At 41.0% G+C, this 20442-nt stretch overlaps 3 protein-coding genes across 5 annotated transcripts; 1 reads left to right on the top strand and 2 right to left on the bottom strand.

The window, feature by feature from the left end:
- Nucleotides 1-494: 494 nt before the first annotated feature.
- Nucleotides 495-4340, bottom strand: si:ch1073-416d2.4 (coiled-coil domain-containing protein 42 homolog). Its single transcript, XM_041812659.1, has 9 exons — nucleotides 4073-4340; nucleotides 3378-3423; nucleotides 3036-3212; nucleotides 2787-2944; nucleotides 2619-2701; nucleotides 2354-2526; nucleotides 2164-2274; nucleotides 938-1054; nucleotides 495-841 (listed from the first exon to the last, which is right to left on the bottom strand). The coding sequence occupies exons 1-9, from the start codon at nucleotides 4177-4179 to the stop codon at nucleotides 656-658; spliced, it is 1158 nt and encodes a 385-aa protein (XP_041668593.1). The 5' UTR covers nucleotides 4180-4340; the 3' UTR covers nucleotides 495-655.
- On the top strand, nucleotides 2446-15949 carry LOC121526203 (ankyrin repeat and SOCS box protein 2-like). Of its 3 annotated transcripts, none has more exons than XM_041812655.1 (9): nucleotides 2446-2521; nucleotides 6875-7045; nucleotides 10325-10494; nucleotides 10593-10748; nucleotides 10829-11074; nucleotides 11157-11328; nucleotides 14574-15165; nucleotides 15255-15408; nucleotides 15526-15949. In XM_041812655.1, the coding sequence occupies exons 2-9, from the start codon at nucleotides 6927-6929 to the stop codon at nucleotides 15654-15656; spliced, it is 1740 nt and encodes a 579-aa protein (XP_041668589.1). In that variant the 5' UTR covers nucleotides 2446-2521; nucleotides 6875-6926; the 3' UTR covers nucleotides 15657-15949. The 3 variants fall into 3 exon arrangements, with proteins under 3 accessions (XP_041668589.1, XP_041668590.1, XP_041668591.1); XM_041812656.1 differs by lacking the exon at nucleotides 2446-2521 and adding an exon at nucleotides 6288-6401; XM_041812657.1 differs by lacking the exon at nucleotides 2446-2521 and having other exon boundaries at nucleotides 6677-7045.
- A 343-nt stretch (nucleotides 15950-16292) lies between these two features.
- Nucleotides 16293-17271, bottom strand: LOC121526208 (protein FAM181A-like). Its single transcript, XM_041812662.1, has 2 exons — nucleotides 17219-17271; nucleotides 16293-17098 (listed from the first exon to the last, which is right to left on the bottom strand). The coding sequence occupies exon 2, from the start codon at nucleotides 17037-17039 to the stop codon at nucleotides 16293-16295; it is 747 nt and encodes a 248-aa protein (XP_041668596.1). The 5' UTR covers nucleotides 17040-17098; nucleotides 17219-17271.
- Nucleotides 17272-20442: the final 3171 nt, after the last annotated feature.

The following is a 20442-nucleotide window of genomic DNA, read 5'->3' as shown; positions in this document are numbered from 1 at the left end:
AATGAGGTTAAACATGTTTTGCTACTTAAAACTGCATTACACAGAGCAATAGCATTGTAGCATAATTGGTGGTTATTGTGAGAACTCCAGGGCTGTAAGAAAACCCGTAAGGCAGGAGAAAAAGAAGAACCTCTGCTGCTGCTGATGTTTGGTGTCTTCATTAATATCAACTAAAACAGGCCTACTTGTGTCTGCTCCCTTAGGTTTATTACATTAACCTAATCAATTTCAAATAAAAAAGAATACTCATTTTATATATTTGAAATTATTCTTAAAATATTTAAACTTTTCATTTACAATATAAATCTTAGAAATTACCATTGTTTAGGCTGTTTTTTGGATGATTTTATTGTCTGACTGCAAGATTTGAATGTACTTTTATTTTGTTTTCTTGTTTTAAAATGCAAAAGTTATAACCAACCTTGGATCCACATTGAAAAAGAAAGATGCTCAAACATTATGACTTTATTTATGTGATCCTTAATACATTAAAGTGCCAAATTTGTTGCAAAAATCATTTAGTAGCCTCTTCAAGACTTTTCAGCTGCATCTCAGTCTTAAAGACTTACATAAAAGATCATTCCTGTCAAATTACTGTGTCAAGGTCAACTGTTCACTGTTGGCAGTGACACACGGCGAGTTATTAAAGTTTGCATCAACTTGTTGCCTCACTTTTTCTACTGACTTTACTTGAACTTTTGATTTGCGTTTTACTGCTAATGCTCTTCATTGACCCTCTCCCTCTCTTGTCTGTTAGAGCTGTTCTGCTCGTCACTGCAGATCCAGACTCCATTAACCTCCGTGCTCTCTTCTCTGTGTCAGCCAGGTCCAAAATGAACTCCTGAAATCAAACATTTGGTCAGTATAAAATACATTTAAGACAATAGATTTATATTAGAATACAAAAATGCCTGTCACTATTTTGTAAAGACATTACCTTCACCATGTCCATCTTTGCCAGTAAGTTCATGTTTTCTAGTGGTCCATATGTAGGTAGATAACACTGCTCTGCAAGATTGTTGATTGCCATAAGTACAGATCCCATTTCTTCAACCTGGGGAATAAAAACATACTTTATTACAAGGGGGGAACAATATTATCAGCATCTAAGGATAACAGCTTAAAAAGTTAATATTCGGCAGAAATGAACATTTCTGTAGATATGTATGGTGAATATAGTGGTAGCAGAGTGTACAGATGCAGCAAAGTTTGTGTAGAACCAATATACTAAGATTTTTTTTTTTTTTCATTTCTTTCATGCTGATTGCTTAAACTTTAAAGGATGTCTGAAGGGCTGAATTTTTGGGTCTTATTTGCATCTAGTGAATTTTTTAATTTATTTATTTTGCACTTGAGAAGAATGTGTTTTATGTGTAATTTCAGGCGCTTTCTCAGGATTATCTCAGGGAAGCACCTTGCAAACCAGGGCTCGTATTCATAAACATCTTAAGAAACCCCCTTGGATGTTTTACCCTTTTATTGATTTTATAAATCAGTCATGGTCAATAGAATTTGGCCTTTAAAAAAAAAGTCTTTAATGTCGAAGTGAAAACAGATTCCAATAAAGCATTCATTTGGCCCTCTATCTTTACAAGCATTCCAGGCTTCCAAGAAGCATCCCCACAGCATGATGCTGCCACCATTGTGCTCTACAGTGATGTGTCTCAGGTGTGTCTTTTCTCTGATTTGCTTGGAGTGTTCTTTTGTCTTCAAGGTGTAATGGTAGTCAGGAATACTGATTATCCAGTGACCTGACCTGCCGGGCACAGGTGTCTTTATACTACAATTACTTGAGACACATTGACCTCACTCAGGTGATCCCCATTCACTAATTGTGAGACTATTAGCACCAATTGGCTGGACCTCTGTTGAATAAGGTCAGTCACTTTAAAGGAGGTTAATATTATGCAATCACTTATTTTCTCTTACATATTTCCATTTAATTAATATTACTTTGTAAAAATCTGTTTTCACATTGACATTAAAGAGGTTCTTTTGAAATTTTCAGTCAAAATGCCAAATTATATTGACCCTGAGTGATTTATTAAACCAATTTAGGTAGAAAAAAAGGTCAGACATCCAAGAGGGGGGGAATACTTTTTATTGGCACCTTATGCCAGCATTGGTAAGGGTAATTTAAAACTTACAATCTCTTAAGTATACCTTTTCTCTGGACAGGCCCTGCTCCATCAGCAGATGAGCCTCTGCCTGCTTGTTCTTCTCTTTGAGGGTTTCTAACTCACTCTGAAGTTCAGACAGCTCCTTAATGGCCCTCTGCAAAACAAATAAAAACACTAGTTTTTTTTTTCATTAAAGAATTTTAACTGAAGAAAAGTTTAAGAATGTGCCTGACCAATTTTCTGATGCTGTGCTCCATTTTCATGGTATGCAGTTGTTGCTGGCGCTGGTCCACCTCCTCTTCCAGAAGCTCCCAACGCTGCAGAAGTCGCTGGTTGGTGATGGACAGAGTTTCATGTCGCTGTATGATGGCCATAACCGAAGAATCGGACTCATTGTCATGGTAAGCTGGGAATATTGTGCAAACATATTAGTTATGGGGTTTTTGTTGTTTGATGTGTTGAGTAATTGGGAGGAAAGGCAGTCGGTCTTTGACTTACTTTTAGGGAAAAAATCAAGTGTTTTCACCAAATAGTCCTCGTAGATTTTATATTTTGCAATCTTCTCCTTTAAAACATGATGCCTGTGAAGGGAGACGTCAGTTAAAATAGTGAAAATTAACTAAAGATTAACATCCTCACATCAAGGATTTGGTTTAAAATCCTTACCTGGATTTGAGTTCTTTCAGCTGCTCGGTCAGATCGTCGATCTCTTTCTGCTTTAAAATGCTCTGCTTTCGTGCAGCCTCATACTTCTTCATTGCTCCAAGTCGCTTTTCTTCATTTTCAACCACAAACTTTTCAAATTTCATCACCCTCTCTTTTGTCTAGGGAAAAGACATGCAAGCGGTTCCCATGTGGGACAGTGTAAACTCAATGTCAATTAAACATTAATGTAGTTAGGAGGTTTCACTTTACCTCTTGTTGTTTCATTTCCAGTTCAGATCTTCTCTTGGCCAGGGCCTCAATGCTGTGCTTAAACTCTAGCCGCTTCAGTGTTAGTTGTTTGTCCACTTCGTCCAACTCAGCCTGCTTCTTCAAGATCAGAGTCCTTTGCAAGGTGTGCACCCCTGCCTCAAGGATTTTACTGGAAGTCTGCATGTGCAAAAATACTATCAGCTGCATCAACCAGTTCCGAATAGAAAATGTGTCTTTAAAAATATCATTGCAGCAAAATGTCCTCATAAGTATTTACATTTTTATAATTTCACAGGCTGACTTTTTATAATGGGTTATACATGCTCAATTATTCTGACTTACCTCTGTTACAACAGGTAAGTAGTTGACATTTTCCTCTTTTGTTTGCCTAAGGAGAAAATACAGTTGAAACAGGAGGACTGACAAATGGTTTTTCTCATCATCATATTAGAGTAGATCACCACTGCAACTGGTGTATCTGCTACAGTTGTGTTTGAACCGGTGCCTCGCTTGTAGCAAGGCAAAGGTTGTTAAATAAAGCCTGAATTTTAGCATAAGACTGCAGAGATTGCACACAAAATATCAAATTTTAGCATGCATAATGCAAGGAAATACCTACTGATTTACAATGCCCTGGTAGCACGGCAAATATTTGCATGGTTGATTACAGGACAAATTGGTCGAAAAAGATGATTTCAAATGAGATACAGAGCTCTTATTAAGTAGCCTATAAACTGAATACTATATGCCTTGATTATTAAATTATACTATATTAAATGATGCTGACTGTGAAAAAGAGTGTGTCTGGGGGAAAAAAGTACGTGGTTGGTAGATTTTTAATCCATCAGCCACAGTGGCAGGTGGACGGAAAAGTTAAATGCCAACCCTGGTCATTACTGACACAATTCCACACTCCATATTTGGATTAAAATGGTGTAAAAGAGGGCAATAGGTTAAGTCAGTACAGCAGCATGTTCTCTACAGATAATAACACTTTTTAATGAGTTGACTTTTTATTTGTCCTAACATTTCCCTACCTTTTTTCGTCCAACTGTGTTACAAAAATGTTTCTTGTTCTGTTTTCCACCGTCAGTTTTAGACGCGAGTCTCTGTCACCGACGACCGGAAGTGAAGAAGTCGTCATGTTGTTCCAGATATGTTAACGATATCTACCTTTATCCGCTTGTATTCCCGTAGTTATTCCACGTTCGGACGGTAAAAGGGACGGTGGAGGGTTTCCCGGATGTTTTTTTTGCATAATTTGTGCAGCCGTTTCCCGGGGAACCGCTGGCAGGACAGCTGGGAATTTGCTGGGATCGTTTATCCGTTGTCAGGGCAACTGCCAAGGGGGCGGTTCTGTTTCATTGACTGAATGAGATCGTCAGAGATCAGGACAGAGTTGAGAGCGCTCACTCCGACCCAAATCCCGCGCATTTTGTGTGTGTGTGTGTGGGGGGGGGGGGGCTCTAGTCTGTGTACAGGGGTCAACAAATTCACTATTATCAATGTCAGTAAAGACTAACATAACGAGTTCATCTTCTCCATAGGCTTTGACGGCAAAACATTACCTAGTATTGGAATTTAAAGAATATCAGCTAAAATGGAAGCCAAAATGGAAAAAGTTCTTGAAAGGCCTCTGTATACTTCTGTTCAATCCTGTATCAAAGATCCACTTAGGATCCATTCTTGTCTTGCAAATATAGCTATACAGTGCATTCAAAAAGTATTCAGACCCCCTTCACCCTTTTTTGTGCTTTATGCTACAGTCGAAAAAATAAAATCCTTTTTTCTCTCATCAATCTACACTCAGTGCCCCACTGTGACAAAGTGAAACATAATTTTAGGAATCTTTTTAAAAGAAAAACTGAAATATCAGATCAACACAAGAATGAATATGGCAACACAAGCTTTGCACACCTGGATTTTCTGCCATTCTTCTTTGCAAACCCTCTCAAGCTCAGTCATGTTGGATGATGACTGTCAGCCATTTTCAGGTCCCTCCAGAGATGTTCGCTAGGCTGGGCCACTCAAGAACATCCACAGGGTTGTGCTTGTGCTTATGGTCCTTGTCATGATGGAAGGTGAACCTTCAGCCCAGTCTTTGCTCCACCCAGCTTTCCCTCAACCCTGATCAATCTCCAGGCCCTTGCTGCTGAAAAACATCCCCTACAGCATAATGCTGCTACCACCATGCTTTCTTATTGAGCAGGTGATAAGCAGTGCCTGATTTTCTCCAGGTATAACGTTTAGAACTGAGGCCAAGCAGTTCCATCTTGGTTTCTTCCAAACCTGAGAGTCTTGTTCCTCAGAGTCTGAGAGTCCTTCAGATGTTTTTTTGCAAACTTCAAGTGGGCTTTCATGTGTTTTGCACAGAGGAAAGGCTTCTGTCTAGCCACTCTGCCAGATCAATGACGGGCTGCAATGATGGTTGTCCTTCTGGAACTTTGTCCCATCTCCTCACAGGATCACTGGAGCTCAGTCAGAGTGACCATCAGGTTCTTGGTCACCTCTCTTTCTAAGGCCCTTCTCTCCCAGTTGCTCATTTTGGCTGGGCAACCAGCTCTAGCAGTAGTGGGTTGTGCCAATCTTCTTCCATCTGAGAAGTATGGAGGCCACTGTACTCATGGAAACCTTAACTGCAGCATATTTTTTTGCAGCCTTCCCCAGATATGTGCCTTGCAACACTTCTGCCTGAGCTCTTGCTTTTGTTGTATGAAGCTTCCCTACAAGGAAAAGGTCATTTTTAGTGCAAAAGTTTCGCACTGCACCATGCAACCACAAATTTTTGCTTTTACCTACGTGCCTTAAACCCACATGTGACATCAGCACATAGAAACTTCCTCTTTGAACAGATGAATAGGAAATAGGCCTTCCTGTGTGAAACTGCGCACAGGGTGCAAATTTAAAGCAAGGTAACTATAATAATTCTATGGAAACAGTAGATTTGGGATAAAAGACATTCAGTTTACCTTTGCTGATGGTGGACACTGATATGACCTGACAGAAAAGCCAACGGTAAATGAACAACATTTAGCATTTCTATTTAATTATGGTCTCTTAGAGTGTGTACACACTGTCATTTTCTCCAGCTTTCATGGCATAAATATGTTGAAGGACTTGTCTGTGTAAAAAAACAGCTTCCTGCACAGGTTGACGTACAGGAAGCTGTTTTTCTCAAAGACTTCTGGGGCTGTGATTGTGACACAAAAGTCAGCTGTCATTGTTGTGCATGTTAAAAGCACATTACTCACTGAAGCGAGCCTCAGTAAGAGTTGATACAGAATGAAAGAAGAAGTATTACCCTTGTTATGAAGAGGATGAACACATTTTTGATGAGAAACATCTAAAGTGAATGAAGACAAGGAAGTAAGTTTCTATCTTTGATTTTTTTTTTTTATGCAGCTTTAGAGGAAGTTTTCAATAAGTTTTTTAGACATGTTGTCTTTATTTAAAACTACAGTGGTAAATATTATTTTAATGGTTTATTTAGTATAGTCATATTTGCACATATGAGCTAAAACTTCAGTTTTATGTGATTGTTTCGGCTGCTTGACTCTCTGTAGCACTACACAGGACCTCACATGAGTGTTGGAGCAGCAAAATCAGGGAGACTCAAACACTGTTGAACATGTCCTTAAAAGGCATCCCTGCTCATTGCTTGAGCTGCTGCTCTCTGATGTCTGCCAGTGCAGATTTCAGTTAAATGAGCCCAGTCTCTCATTGATACAGTATGGCTATGTAGTACATGCATGCATCACTCTGTAGGTTTATTATCCTTTTGTCAGGCCAACCTGTCAGGGCTATAAGCTGTTTTCTAACCTTCTGTTCTGGATCTTCAGCCTCACTGTCGGACTTGAACATCCTTAGATTGGACATCATCTTCGTCCTGTGATGATCGCAGTCAGCAGAACGAGGTCTCTCTACCAGAGGCTCAACAGTGATATCAAAGATAGGCTGGCTGTCTGCACCTTCAGTCTCCATACAGCCAACACAACAGTAAACCTTCTCAGGTGAGAAATCACAGCGTCACTGATTAAACACACATTTTTTAATGTTTTTATAACGAGTGTAGTATTTACCCACATACTGGAAATATCCACTAGGTTAAAAACTGCTGTTCATGCTAATTTACTACACACGTTTATGGTAAGAAGTGTCAGAATAATGCTATTTATTTGGCTTTTAAGAAAAGAAAAAAAGATTTGGTCTGGCCAGGACTTGAACCAGCAACCCTCCACTCCCTTTACAGACTGAGCTACTGCTGTTCACATTTATTGTTAAATATCCTGTGTTTAAAACACCAGGCTGACCTACAGTTGTATGGGACTGAGGAAACATACTGAATACTAGCTGTCAGAATAAAAACCTGATGCGTCCCACCTGCGGAGGGCCTGATTTCTTAAACCAACAGAAGCACCCATTAAAATATAATCAGTATACCTGCAGGTTTAAATTGCTGTTGCTATCAGTTTTATTTCCTGTAGACACTGCAGATTCATCACTTGGTAAGTCAGTCATAAAAAACCCTCTAATGATGCCTGCTAACATTATGTAGTGACTTGATGAGTAATTATAAAGCTATTATATGAGATTCTTCTTGTCTAAAAGAAAATAAATGTTCATGAGCTCATCCAAATGGTCGTGAACCTGAATGAATATGTCACTGAGCCCGTATATGACTGTCACAGTGTCTGAAGGGTGCAATAAAGGGGACCAAGTTATGGCTACTTTTCCAGACAGACTATGACATAATTTGCTCTTTGGTGCCCCCAGTAGCACTTAATTTGAAGACTTTGAGGAGGGACAAGAAGGGAAATCAATTTATTTAAAGAGGATGACAAAATGACCTCATTTTCTCTGATCTTAGTACATCACCAAATACAATACAGGGTATAATTTTAGGGTAATTAGGAGAAATTAAGAGTCGTTATTTCCATATTTGACCTCTAAGGAGACTGGATTTGCTGCAGTTTGACACTAAATCAATTGTTATTTATGATTTCAAAATAATCAGTTCTTAAAAAAACTCAAAAAAGTCCATTGTTACAAAACCAGGTGTTTCATCTGGTAAAACTGCAAAAGACACATATTGTCATGATTAAGCTGCAATTAACAGATAATAATTTGCTAAAATAACATGATGCAGAACTACAAAATGTTTCATGAATTGCCTCAAGGGGAGAAGGGAGTAACTGAATAACTTTAAAACCAGTGGAAGTTTCGCAGGTAAGGACAGGATGAACCAATCAGAGATGTTGCTTGTGGGGAATGTACTGATGTTGCCCGAGATCACAAGTACACCATGTTTTTCTTAAAACAAGGTGCATGACATACTTTCTTGTGCATACATGACCAACATAGCCATAATAAGGTGGTAATTTACCAGGTAATTTCTTAGAAATAAGATAATGATTTTCTATGTAAGTTGCCTAATTCCCAGGTAACTTTGTTAGTCTGGGCCACTAAATTAAAGTGTATCCTTCCTGAATAATTTTTAAGTAACTTTAAGGATGATTAGGGGCTTAGGGTAAAAATACCACCAAATTACTAGAGAATTGCCACAATATGACCAGGAATTACTTGAGAATCAATAAATTGTTACTAGGTAAATACTTCATTAAAGACCCGGTAAAGTGATTTAAAAAATCTTTATTTTAGGTTTGTTAAATGACAGGCCAATGTGTTATGAACCGCCACAACAAATCTGAGTTATGTAAAACATCTTTAAGTTTATAAAATTAAGCTTTAAAATCATGGAAAATCATGGAAAATTAGGCTATAGCATGGTGGGCGTGTTGGTTCAATGAGCTGAGGCCACACCCTCTCACAAGAAATACAATTCTCTCAGATTTAAAAAAGAAAAAATGCTTCTGATCAGAGAGCAGCTGCTGGACTCTGTGCCAGAGCAGCGAGACAGAAGCCACATTTACTGTTTTCTGGTACAAATCTCTCTGTTGTGATGCCATGACCGATAAATTTGGGAAATTTGCCTCATAATGAATAGACACAGCATGTAGCTGGCTGTTAACTTTCAGTGAAGGCAGTGGCATCAGCTAACAACAGACTGTTCTAAGATGGGCTTTTTGGTGATTTTATAGCATTGTAGCGTTGAGGGGATTCTCCATTAAGACCAGTAATGTCATGGGCTCAGATTTTTGCCCTGCCCAAATAAAACCAAACCAGGAAAGAGGTGAGCAACTTTCTAATGGTCTAAATAAAAAATTCAGTCACACGTAGATCTCAGTTTTTTCACATGTTTACAGCAACCTTATTCCAACATATCTAGTGTGTTATTACACAAAGTTTGGATTTCAGCTTACAGGGACTTTAATATTACTGAGTTATAACTTCGTAAAGTGCAAACTTATTACAGTAAAACAACCAACTTATTCTTGAGAAATTACTAGATGATTACACTTGTCACTATAAAATTACTAGGTAATCAGGGCCCACTGAACCTAAGTGTTACCCACACTGGTTTTACTTTGTACAGTTGTTAAATAAATTCAGAATATGTCCAATACAAAAAAATAAAATGAGAGAGAGAGAGAAAAAAAAAACAACCTTGGGGGTTAGGGTGGCAGCTGGAGCCTCATGACCCCAAGATTGTAAAACCTCGGCTACGGCCCTGCTTATGTTAGAGTCCATTAGGGATGCTTTGTTTATTGTTTTCCTCGGGTACTCGTCTTTGTCTTCCTCTTTTAGTTAACATTATGGTATTCCGTTTTGTGGTCGTTTTAGACGGAAACCACTCAGCTAATTCATTCAGAGAAAGAAACATCCCAGCTAGGACTGCGTTATCTCCACCGCTGGTGGCCTTATCGCTGCATGTCCGAGTCTTTGACATATATGGATAACGCCGTCACCCTGTCGCCTGACAATACAGTCCCAAAATAATCTGAGAGCACAGCTGAGCCTCGCGCGGCGCTGCACGCGCTCCTTCAGCCACCGCCGTGGACCAAACCCGCTCAATCTACCTTCAGACATGACGAAATTTAGCTATTCTGAATATTTATCTCAGTTTCGAAATGCCGGAGGGAAATATAGTGATGTGACGCGACGGGGAGCAGACAGGAGGAAGGTGGACGGTCAGAGCGACGTCACGTCAGAGCCAGAGTGAGTCTTTTGTTTGACATCGAGGCGTGTGTATGAGCATGTTTATGTGTGGACTGGGGGCTCCAACTGTGAACTGCAACCACAGAGGAGTATAAGATTTCACCTGAATGTGATATGCCTGTAAAGCAAACTCAGTCTCATGATTTAAGATGGTGTTTTTCCTTTTTTTAAAGGGATGATGGCCCAGTGGTCTCTGCCATCAGAAGAGGAGATGTGAAAGCCATTAATGATCTGGTAACATCTGCTCCAGGCAGCCTGCTGAAGGAGAACAAAGATGGGTGGATAGCTCTTCATGATGCTGCCTTCTGTGGACAGGAGGAGTGTGTGAAGTCCCTACTGAGGGGTAAGACAGTGAAATAATCATTTAGAGAGCCATAGAAAATAGGAATTATTGCTGACATGCAAACAAATGTGTGTGAAATAAATCAAACTCTGCTTCAGCCCATCCAGGTTCTGTGGACAAGCGTACCTTGCAGGAGCAGACTGCACTGCTGCTCGCCGTGTCATGTGAACACTTGTCATGTGTGCGGTGTCTTCTGGAGGCAGGTGCTGACCCCGACATCAGCAGCAAGAACAAAGAAACCCCTTTGTACAAAGGTATAGCTGTTAAATCAATGGTATACAACAGGCCTTTTTAAAGTGTGTCAGAAACAACCCATTATGTTGTCTTTCTGTAGCCTGTGAGCTGGAGAACACAGACATGGTGAGCCTCATCCTGTCATATGGAGCCTCTGTGAACCAGCGCTGTGGTCAGGGATGGACCGCCCTTCACGAAGCTGTGTCCAGGAACAACACAGAGATCTGTGAGATGCTTCTAAGAGCTGGGGCCACGATCAATCCAGCCAACACCTACAGCATCACACCGCTCATTGTAGCTGCTCAGCGAGGACAGATGAGGGCTCTGAGTTACCTCATTGGAAAAGGTAGTCTAAAGCACAATACCTCTATTTCCCCCTCTGTTTTTCCCCCATTTGAACATTTTAAATGAATTATGTGTTCATTTAGGTGCAGATGTGAACATCCAGACGTGTGATGGTGTCACAGCGCTGCATGAGGCGAGTAAAAATGGCTACAGGGAAGTTGTAGCTTTTCTGTTGACCAAGACTGCAGATGCAAACAAACCAGCAAACTCAGGACTGCTGCCGCTGCATGTTGCTGCACAGTATGGATACCATGAGTAAGTTTACATACAAAAACATGCCAGAGAGCTAATATTAAAACACACTGCTGGACACTTACAGTGGATTGCAGAAAAACTTTGCTTACATTCAACTCAGTGATGATGCCATGATATATCTTTAATTCAAATGGATATTATTGGATATCTATGGAAGTCCTAAGCTGAAATACATTCACACATGATATTATAATCATTATATTTTAATGATCAGTTTTGGTTGTTTTCTTGATATTTTGACTTCCTTTTCCTGTTATGCATCGCCTATGAAAAATATTCCCCCCTTGGGTGATTTACCATTTTATTAATTTTATAAATCAGTCATGGTCAATATAATTTGGCACAATTTTTGACACAAAAATAGCTCTTCAATGTCAAAGTGAAAACAGATTTCTACAAAGTAATGTTATTTAAATAGAAATATGTAAGGTAAAATAAGTGATTGCATAAATATTCACCCTCTTTAAAGTGACTGACCTAATTCAACAGAGGTCCAGTCAATTGGTGCTAGTAGTCTCACAATTAGTGAATGGGTATCACTTGAGTGCAGTGAAGTATCTTAACTGATTGTAATATAAAGACACCTTTATCTGGAAGGTCCAGTCACTTGGTAATCAGTATTCATGACTGCACCATGAAGACTAAAGAACACTCCACACATCTCAGAGAAAAGGTTATTGAAAAGTATAAGTGAGGAGATGGATAAAAAAAAATCCAAGGTACTGACCATCCCCCAGAGTTCAGTTTAATCCATCATCAAGAAATGGAGGGAATATGACACGTGTAAATCTGCCTAGATCAGGCCTTCCTCACAAACTGAGTGGCCGTGCAAGAAGGAGACTAGTGAGAGAGGCCACCAAGACACCTATGACTACGCTGAAGGAGTTACAAGCTTCAGCAGCTGAGATGGGAGAGACTCTGCATACAACAACTGCTGCTAGTTCTTCACCAGTCAAAGCTTTATGCAAGAGTGGCAAAGAGAAAGCCATTGTTAGAGAAAACTTGGATTAAATCTTGACTAGAGTTCACCAAAAGACTATGGTCAAGCTGAAAAAAGTTTTTTTGGTCTGATGAGACCAAAATGGTGCTTTTTGGCCATCAGACAAGACACTATGTTTGGCAGACACCAAACACTGCACATCACCACAAACACACCATCCCCACTGTGAAGCATGGTGGCAGCATCATGTTGTGGGGATGCTTCTCGGCAGCCGGCCCTGGAAGGCTGATAAAGGCAGAGAGTAATAAAGGTGCATCTACTAAATACTGACTTGATGTGGGTGAAAAGTGATGCAGTAACTTAGCATGGACCCCAGGGAGACTAGCTGTGCTCCATGGTACAGCTAATGGGGATCCAAATTAAATGAACAGTTAAACACATTTTACATTGCATCTTTCTGTTTTATTGACATTCCTTAGAAGAGATCTGCTTTTGCAGAGCACAACAGACACTTTTTTTTTGTTTTATTCGAAAACAGCCACGTTATATTGACCATGATTGATTTATAAACTCACTAGAAGGGTAAAACATCCAGGGTGGTGAATACATTTATAGGCACTGTATTAAGGTAAAAATTCTGGTTGTCCAATGATAAGTTAATTACTTCAGATTAATGAGAAACCAGAATAAAGTCAAATGTATAATTACATGTGTTCTTAAGGCTTCCATAGATTTTACTGGGAAAAAAAATGTTTCAATGTTCCAAAAATATGAAGTGTTGTGGAAATATTACATTGAATATTGATAATAAGTGTTTTCCTTTGAAATCACTCAAATCTGTTTCACATTAGCTGCCATAACCTTTTTTCCAACAACATTTCTGGGGTTTAGTTACTCATTAAAATAACATTGAAGATTTTTTATTTTTGACTGGAGTTTGGATCAATCATTTTTGATGCTTTTTAACTAGTATTGTAATGAAGTTTAAAATTCTGGTATCATGATAACCCTAGTTGCCTTTTTAAATATCAGAGTCCTGTAGGAATTTGCTTTGCTTCAATTTTGATTACAGTTGTTAAATAACCACAGAATAGTTTAAAAATAAAAATGAAAATTAGAGAGAAAAAAATTCTTTTTCTTTGGGATGCTGAAAAATTTCTAAGGGGGGGATAAGGTGGCAGCTGGGGGCCCATGACCTCAGTCCTCTAGAACCTTGGCTACAGCCCTGTTTATAGAGTCCATTAGACCAGTGGTTTTCAAACATTTTTTTGCCCCAGGCACACCAAAAATCAAGCTGAAGTCTCAAGGCACACCATATTAATGTCCTTGTAAAATAGCCTTTTTAGCATGTGTAGCAACGTGTCCCAACTGCATGCAATGTGAGTGAGCGCCAGCTACAACATCAGTTTGGTTGCAGAGTTTCCTTTTGTAGCATCCTGACACCCTGCAAGTGATACACTAAAGCTCCCCAGGTTTATTCCCTAGTCACCCTGTTCCTATTTTCTCTCCGTCGCTCCTATTAAAATGGACAAGTAACAAGGGAAGAGGTTACACAGAGGATGACAAGGAACCAGGAGTGTCCCACCAGAGGATATTCTTCATTTTCTTCCACTTTTACCACTCCCTAAACTTGATAGCTTGTTTTACAAAGTGGAGTGTAATGTGTGGATATTCTTCATAACCATTTATGAAATGTTAAGATCTGACTTGTGTTAACATGGAGACAAAACTATGTGGTTCACAGCCGTTAGAGGCACCATACCTCAGATTACATTTGCATATTTAACAGATAACAGATGGACAGTGAGCATGCAATGCTGCATGATGTAATGCAACATATAACGCTTGCATGCAGTAAGGACATTGGTTATAGTGTCTTAAGTTTTGCACAGTTGTAGTACTAATGTAAAATCAGACGAATTCCCAAGGCACACCTAGACTTGTCTCAGGGCACACCAGTGTGCCTCGGCACACGATTTGAGAACCACTGCATTAGACTGTATAGAAGGCTTTGTTTATTGTTTTCCTCTTAGTTCCCCATTTAGATAACATTTATTTACTTCTGACAATGTTTTATTAATGGTCTGCTTTTATTTGTTTATTGTTTTAAAAGGCCAAAATGTTGATTCTAGTCACATGCTGTAACACTGTCCGGTGTGATAAGATAATGAGGGGGGGGTTGATACTTTAGCCCTGTAATCATGTAAATGTTCAAGTCCAAAAATTAAACTTTGAATGTTATTAGAGGTACTAAACCCTGCATAAACTGCCTTACATTTGTTGTTACTGTCCTTTTTGTGTTCAGGATTGTGTCCCTGCTGGTCTCTGTGACAAGTCGAGCCATGCTCCGTCACAGCTGCGTCAGCCCCCTCCACCTGGCAGCAGAGCACGACAGACACACGGTGGCAGCTGTGCTTCTCAGGACAGGTGCAGACGTAAACGCCACTCTCCCCCACAGTCACTCCCTCCAGTACGATGACCGACGTGTGACAGCCCTCTACGTCGCCATTGCCAATGGCAGCACCAAGACAGCAGAGGTGCTGCTGAACGCTGGTGCTAGTTTAACTCTGGACCCTGTCAGCCCTCTGCTGATGGCCGTACGGCGGGGCTGTGTCTGCACTGTGTCCCTGCTGCTGGACAGAGGGGCTGATGTGGATGCCAGAATCCCATCTTATCCTACTACATTTCCTGCTGCTATTGCACTTTGCATGAATAATCTGCCTTTACTCAAGAGCCTCTTGGACAATGGCTGCAATGCTCTCTCCTGTTTTAAGTGCACATACTGCAGTGCCCCTCACCCAGCATCAGGAGGGACACAATTAAGAACTGTTAGCAGCAATGGATATGACAACATGCTCCCTTTAAACTGGAGTGAGCCACCAGAGAGACCAACACAGGTGTGAAAAATAAACTAAACACTGACATTAAGATGATTTGGATGACTTAAACAAAAGCCAGTTTGACCTTTCACTTGTTTTTCCTGCAGTTTTGTGAGTGGATCTCTACACCAGTGATGCGTAAATCAGCAGGACCCATCATTGACCTGCTGCTGGAGCATGTAGCTCACGTTCAGCTGTGCAGCAAGCTCAATGAACTGCTGGACAGCCGGGAAGAATGGCTGGCTGTGAAGAGGAAGTCGTGTAAGTGTTTATCAATCATTTACATCCAAACATGCAAATGTGCCTCTTTCACTTCCTCACACAGGCAACTTTAGAAAAAAGACTCAGCTTAATTTTTCCTGTCTGCTTTGTCTACAGTGTCCCCTCGCCCGCTGCTGCACCTCTGCAGATTCAGAATCCGGACACAAATAGGGAGAGACAGACTGGACTCTCTCACAAGCCTACCTCTGCCGGACAGACTGATCAGATACCTGAGCCACGCTGACTGACTCCCACATGAACTAAAAACAATAGAAGCGTCAGAGATGAGACTAAATTAATCATGTTTTTGTTTCTTTTTTTAGTCACATCTGAGATCTGGAATCTTTAAATGGTGCTTTCAAAGCAGCTCTTCATGTTTGAAATATCTATTTATAACCTGTGTAATGTGACAAACGCATTCTTTAATGTGTCCATCAGGATGTTTTGTAGTTTCTCAGTGAAAGAGAAAAAGATCCAATGCCCAAAGGAGTTCTTGAGGGAAGCAGAATCATTTATTTAAAAATAAAAGTCATCATTTCAAGTGTGCCTATATCAAACATTACTTTGACAAAGAAAATCTACGTCCCACTTCTATTCTCATAGTTGAAAGAGGAAACTAAGACAGGATGTTTTCCTTCATTTGCATGACTTCTGGTACTTAAAAGAAGTTGTTTTCCTAAAAGTAGAAACCTTTAAACTTACTGTCATTTCTCAGACACTTGAAGGCATCAGACTGGCATGAAAGTGCAACTTAAGATTGAAATGATAAAAATAGAAGAAACATTCCAATAAGTGCTTGTACAAGTGGAAGTGGAAGAGGAAGAGGCTGCTGTGTAGAACACAGTATGGAAATCATCAGTCATATGTACACAAAAGTAGAGTACTTAAATGAATCCAAACACGCTGAATATGGGAGACTGAACGGTTGGTTTGGTGGGGATGGGTTTGACCACCACGTGCGTGTGTATTTTCTGTCCATAAGGATGCTCAGGTCTCTCTGTTTCAGTCCCTGCTGCCTTGCTCCACAGCCCCAGGGGCGGGTGGGGGACAACAATGTGACTGTGGAGGACCTGGTGTCCGTGGTACTGGAAGGGGCAGCAGGCGCACACGCTGACGCAGTGATGAGAGCTCAGGTCCAATTTCAGCGCCTCTTTCTCCGCAGACAGAGCAGCTTTTCCATCATCATGACTCCTCTTCTTTTTGTCATTGCCATCAGCTGCATGCTGCTTTTTCAACCCTACATTTGGGTGCTCCCTCTTAGTTTGGGTCAACTTAGGTTCCTCCCAAAACGACGCAGGGAGCTGTCGCTTCCTCATGGGCACCTGCTCCACAGCGCTCCCTGAACTCTCCACACCTTGAGCATCCGAGTTGCCGGCCTTCTCGACGACCTTCACACTCTGGTGGGCAGCCCCCACCGGTTTCACGCACCCATACTCAGGAGATCTGTGCGCGTGGCATCTTGGGACTCTGGAGTACTTCTGGGAGAAACGCTTGAGTTGTTTCTGTAGGTATTTCCTGTGATCCACGGAGCGTCTGCACGGAGCTGACTTGTCCAAGGCTGCTTTGATATCGCTGGATGCCAAGTTCACAAAATTGAGCAAAGTCTTGACCTCACTGTCTGCGTTCGCCATTTTTGGAAAGGTTTTGATCAGATCAGTCCATGTCAGAATTTATAGTCCAACATCAGGATCTAGGGGAAAACAGGAAACGTGTTTAAGTCGTGCGTAATTGCGCAGCAATTGGAACCCCTGAATTTACACGTAAATTCACCAATCAACCACACCTAAGGGATAAGTTAGCCTCTACTCACCGCTGCTGGATAAATCCAGGCTCTGGAAGCCACAGTCCAAACTCAGACTTCTCTCCAGGCTGCAGTAGGAGCACTTCAACAAGTTGAATGAATATAAACTCCTTGTAGTTATGGTTCTTTCCTTGAACCAATCAGCGACCCCAGGCCCCTCACAATGCACCCCAATCAGCCTCCAAGCGCCCTGGTATCGAATTCTTCATCATTGCAAATTGTTGTCATGGAGATCTGAGGGGGAAAAGCCGCCGAGGGGATGCGATATTTCTCCTACACGGTGATTCCTGCGCATTGGCCAAAAATCCTCTCAAACCTGGCGCGTATTGGAGTAAAAATGAGCGTAAATTCTGCTGAAATAAGCATGCATTTTAACTATTTCTGGGCAGTAAAATTTCAAAACTAGATAGCCCTCACACCCTCCCCAAGGGTGATGTCAGCTGTAGGATTTGGTTAAGGGAGGGGGGGATCTAAAGAGTGCATAACCATGGAAAGGGGCTTGAACGCTCAAGAATCTTGTCTTTCTGTTTGCCCCCTCAATCGAGCGACACAAAGGCTGAATTACTCATTCAAACCTCGCGGGACAAAGGGGAAGGAGCTGGATAGCACTCCTGCATTTGTAGTCAAACATTTAGAGACTTAAATCGAGTCGTCATGAAGGAGAAAGAGTCGGACAAAGCCCATAGAATTGCCATCAGCAAACATTTTCCTGTGTCATATTATGGGGTCTCCATGGCTCCCTCTGGCCCGCGGACAATAGCACAAGTTTGCACACTCGAATACTGTCACCCTGCCAACGGCAACAAGGGCCCAAAACAGGACAATCCCCCCGAGAAAGCATGGGCTCCGCGGGGAAGGTTGCAATGGAGGAGGAAAAGAGGGACTTGTGAAATGCTAATTGAGCTTCATCCCCTTATTGAAGTGAGGAAAGGAGTACCTATCGTCCCACTGAAGCACTGCAGCAGTGGAGTGAGATGTGAGGACACTGTTTGTCTGCTGAGTAACACCTCAAGCTTAAGCATCCTCCTGCAACAGGACACACACATCATTTAAAAACAACAACCTGCAGTGTGTGTCAAGGCTACACAGGCTATTTACTCTGTCTGAACTGCAGGCCACATGATTGATTGCCTCTTTCACTCAGTTTGGGGTTGTCTGAGGAGAGCCCCGCCGGTCTATGTGTGCTCTGACTGGTCTATCTTTTTCAAGGCAGTGCATCCCTCTTGTTCTGGAGAGGCAAAGGGACCCCATTGTCCTCCTCTTCTTCTTTTTCCTCTTCGTCTTCACCTCTCTGTTCTGCTGAAAAGGCCAATTAACAATGGGGCTCCCCCTCCCCTGGCCTGTCACCCCACTCCTGTGCTTTTGAAGTGAGGGAGAATGAGAGGGAGGAAGCAAAGTGGCATCCATGGATCTCACAGTGTTGCTCTCCTTGTGCAAAGGCAGGTGGATGTCAGCACTGAGCTGATTAATGGAACTGCTGTAGAGCACTTTAACTTACTCTTATATTTATATTCCTCATCAAACTTCACTTCAGCGAGCCTTTAATCAACCTAAAGAGAAGCAGATACATACAGGCTTAAGAGGCACTCAGACTGCTGCATGTGCACCAAAGATATGCTCCCAGCTTGCATATCTTTGGTGCACATACAAACTAAAATGATAAAAGGCTGCAGCTGAACCCTCATTCTTCAATTACATTCTTTAACAGATATCTGATCAGTAAAAGCCCAGTGTAGCTCCACCGAGCTGAAATATGACTACAGTCCTTTACTTACAATGGCTAAAAAAATTTTCACCCCATGGATGTTTTAACTTTTATCAATTTTATAAATCAGTCATATTCTATAAAATTTGGCCCTTTTTTGCCAAAAAAAAAAAACTGGGTAAACTTTTCAGTATCAAAGTAAAAACAGATTTCTTTAAAGTAATATACATAAGATAATAACAGGACTTTTCAAGTCCAGCCACAAATTCTCTTTTGGATTGAGGCCTGGACTTTGACTCGGCCACTCCAGAGCATTCACCTTGTTGTCTTTAAACCATTTCTGAGTAGCTTTCACAGTATGCTTCGGGTCATTGTCCGGTTGAGAGATAAATCTTCTCCCAAGCTGTAGTTCTCATGCAGGCTGAAAAGCATGAACAGCATGATGCTGCCACTACTGTGCTTTACAGTGGGGATGTAATCACAGCACAGTCTGTGTAGGTAGGTCTCAGGCTTGCACATCTGGACACTGAGGTTTAACTCCATACTTCTTTGTAAAACTGCTGGCCCGCTGCCAAGAAGCATCCCCACAGCATGATGCTGCCACCCCCGTGCTTCACAGTTGGAATAAATAGTGTGTTTGGTGTTGGCCAAAACTAGTGTCTTGTCTGATGACCAAAAAGCACCATTTTGGTCTCATCAGACCATAAAACTGTCTTCCACTTGACCATGAAGTTTCCCACATGCCTTTTGGCACTCTCTTGTCGAGATTTAATATGATTTTTCTTCACCAGTGGTTTTCTCTTTGCCACGCTACCATAAAGCTTTGACTGGTGAAGAACCCAGGCAACAGCTGCTGAAGCTTGCAACTCCTTTAGCGTAGTCATAGGTGTCTTGGTGGCCTCTTATAGGCCACATATGCCATATTTCTTCCATTCTTGATGATGGATATAACTGAACTCTGGGGGATGTTGGCTGCCTTGGATTTTTGATCCATCTACTGGCTTAAACTTTTCAGTAACCTTTTCTCTGAGTTGTTTGGAGAGTTCTTTTGACTTTGTGGTGTAATGGTTGCCAGGAAAACTGGTTAACTACTGACTGGACTGGACCTTCCAAACACAGGCGTCTTTATGCTACAATCACTTGAGATACTTCACTGCACTTATGTGATCCCCATTTCACTATTTGTAAGACTAAATGCACCAATTGACTCAAAATCTACTTTCATTTTGACATTTAAGAGGTTTTATGCCTTTTTTGTGTCAAAAAAGTCCAGTTATATTGAACGTGACTGATTTATAAAATCAACAAAAGGGTAAAATATCAAAGGTATGAATACTTTTTGTAGGAAATGTATTTGCTGAATAAGCTCAAACAAGATGAGCTGTATTGATTGACTCCGCAAATGTATGAAATTAAAAGCTGGATACAGCTTCAGATCCTGCAGATGCATATTTTATCTCTATAGGTGTCGTTTTGGGATTTAGAGCTAAATGTAGAAATATCAGAGGAGTTCTGTGTGCGTCACACG

Source organism: Cheilinus undulatus, linkage group 18, assembly GCF_018320785.1.
Source record: "Cheilinus undulatus linkage group 18, ASM1832078v1, whole genome shotgun sequence".
Taxonomy (NCBI): domain Eukaryota; kingdom Metazoa; phylum Chordata; class Actinopteri; order Labriformes; family Labridae; genus Cheilinus; species Cheilinus undulatus.
Note: the sequence above shows the minus strand (reverse complement) of the source record. Positions and strands in the feature narration are given on the sequence as shown.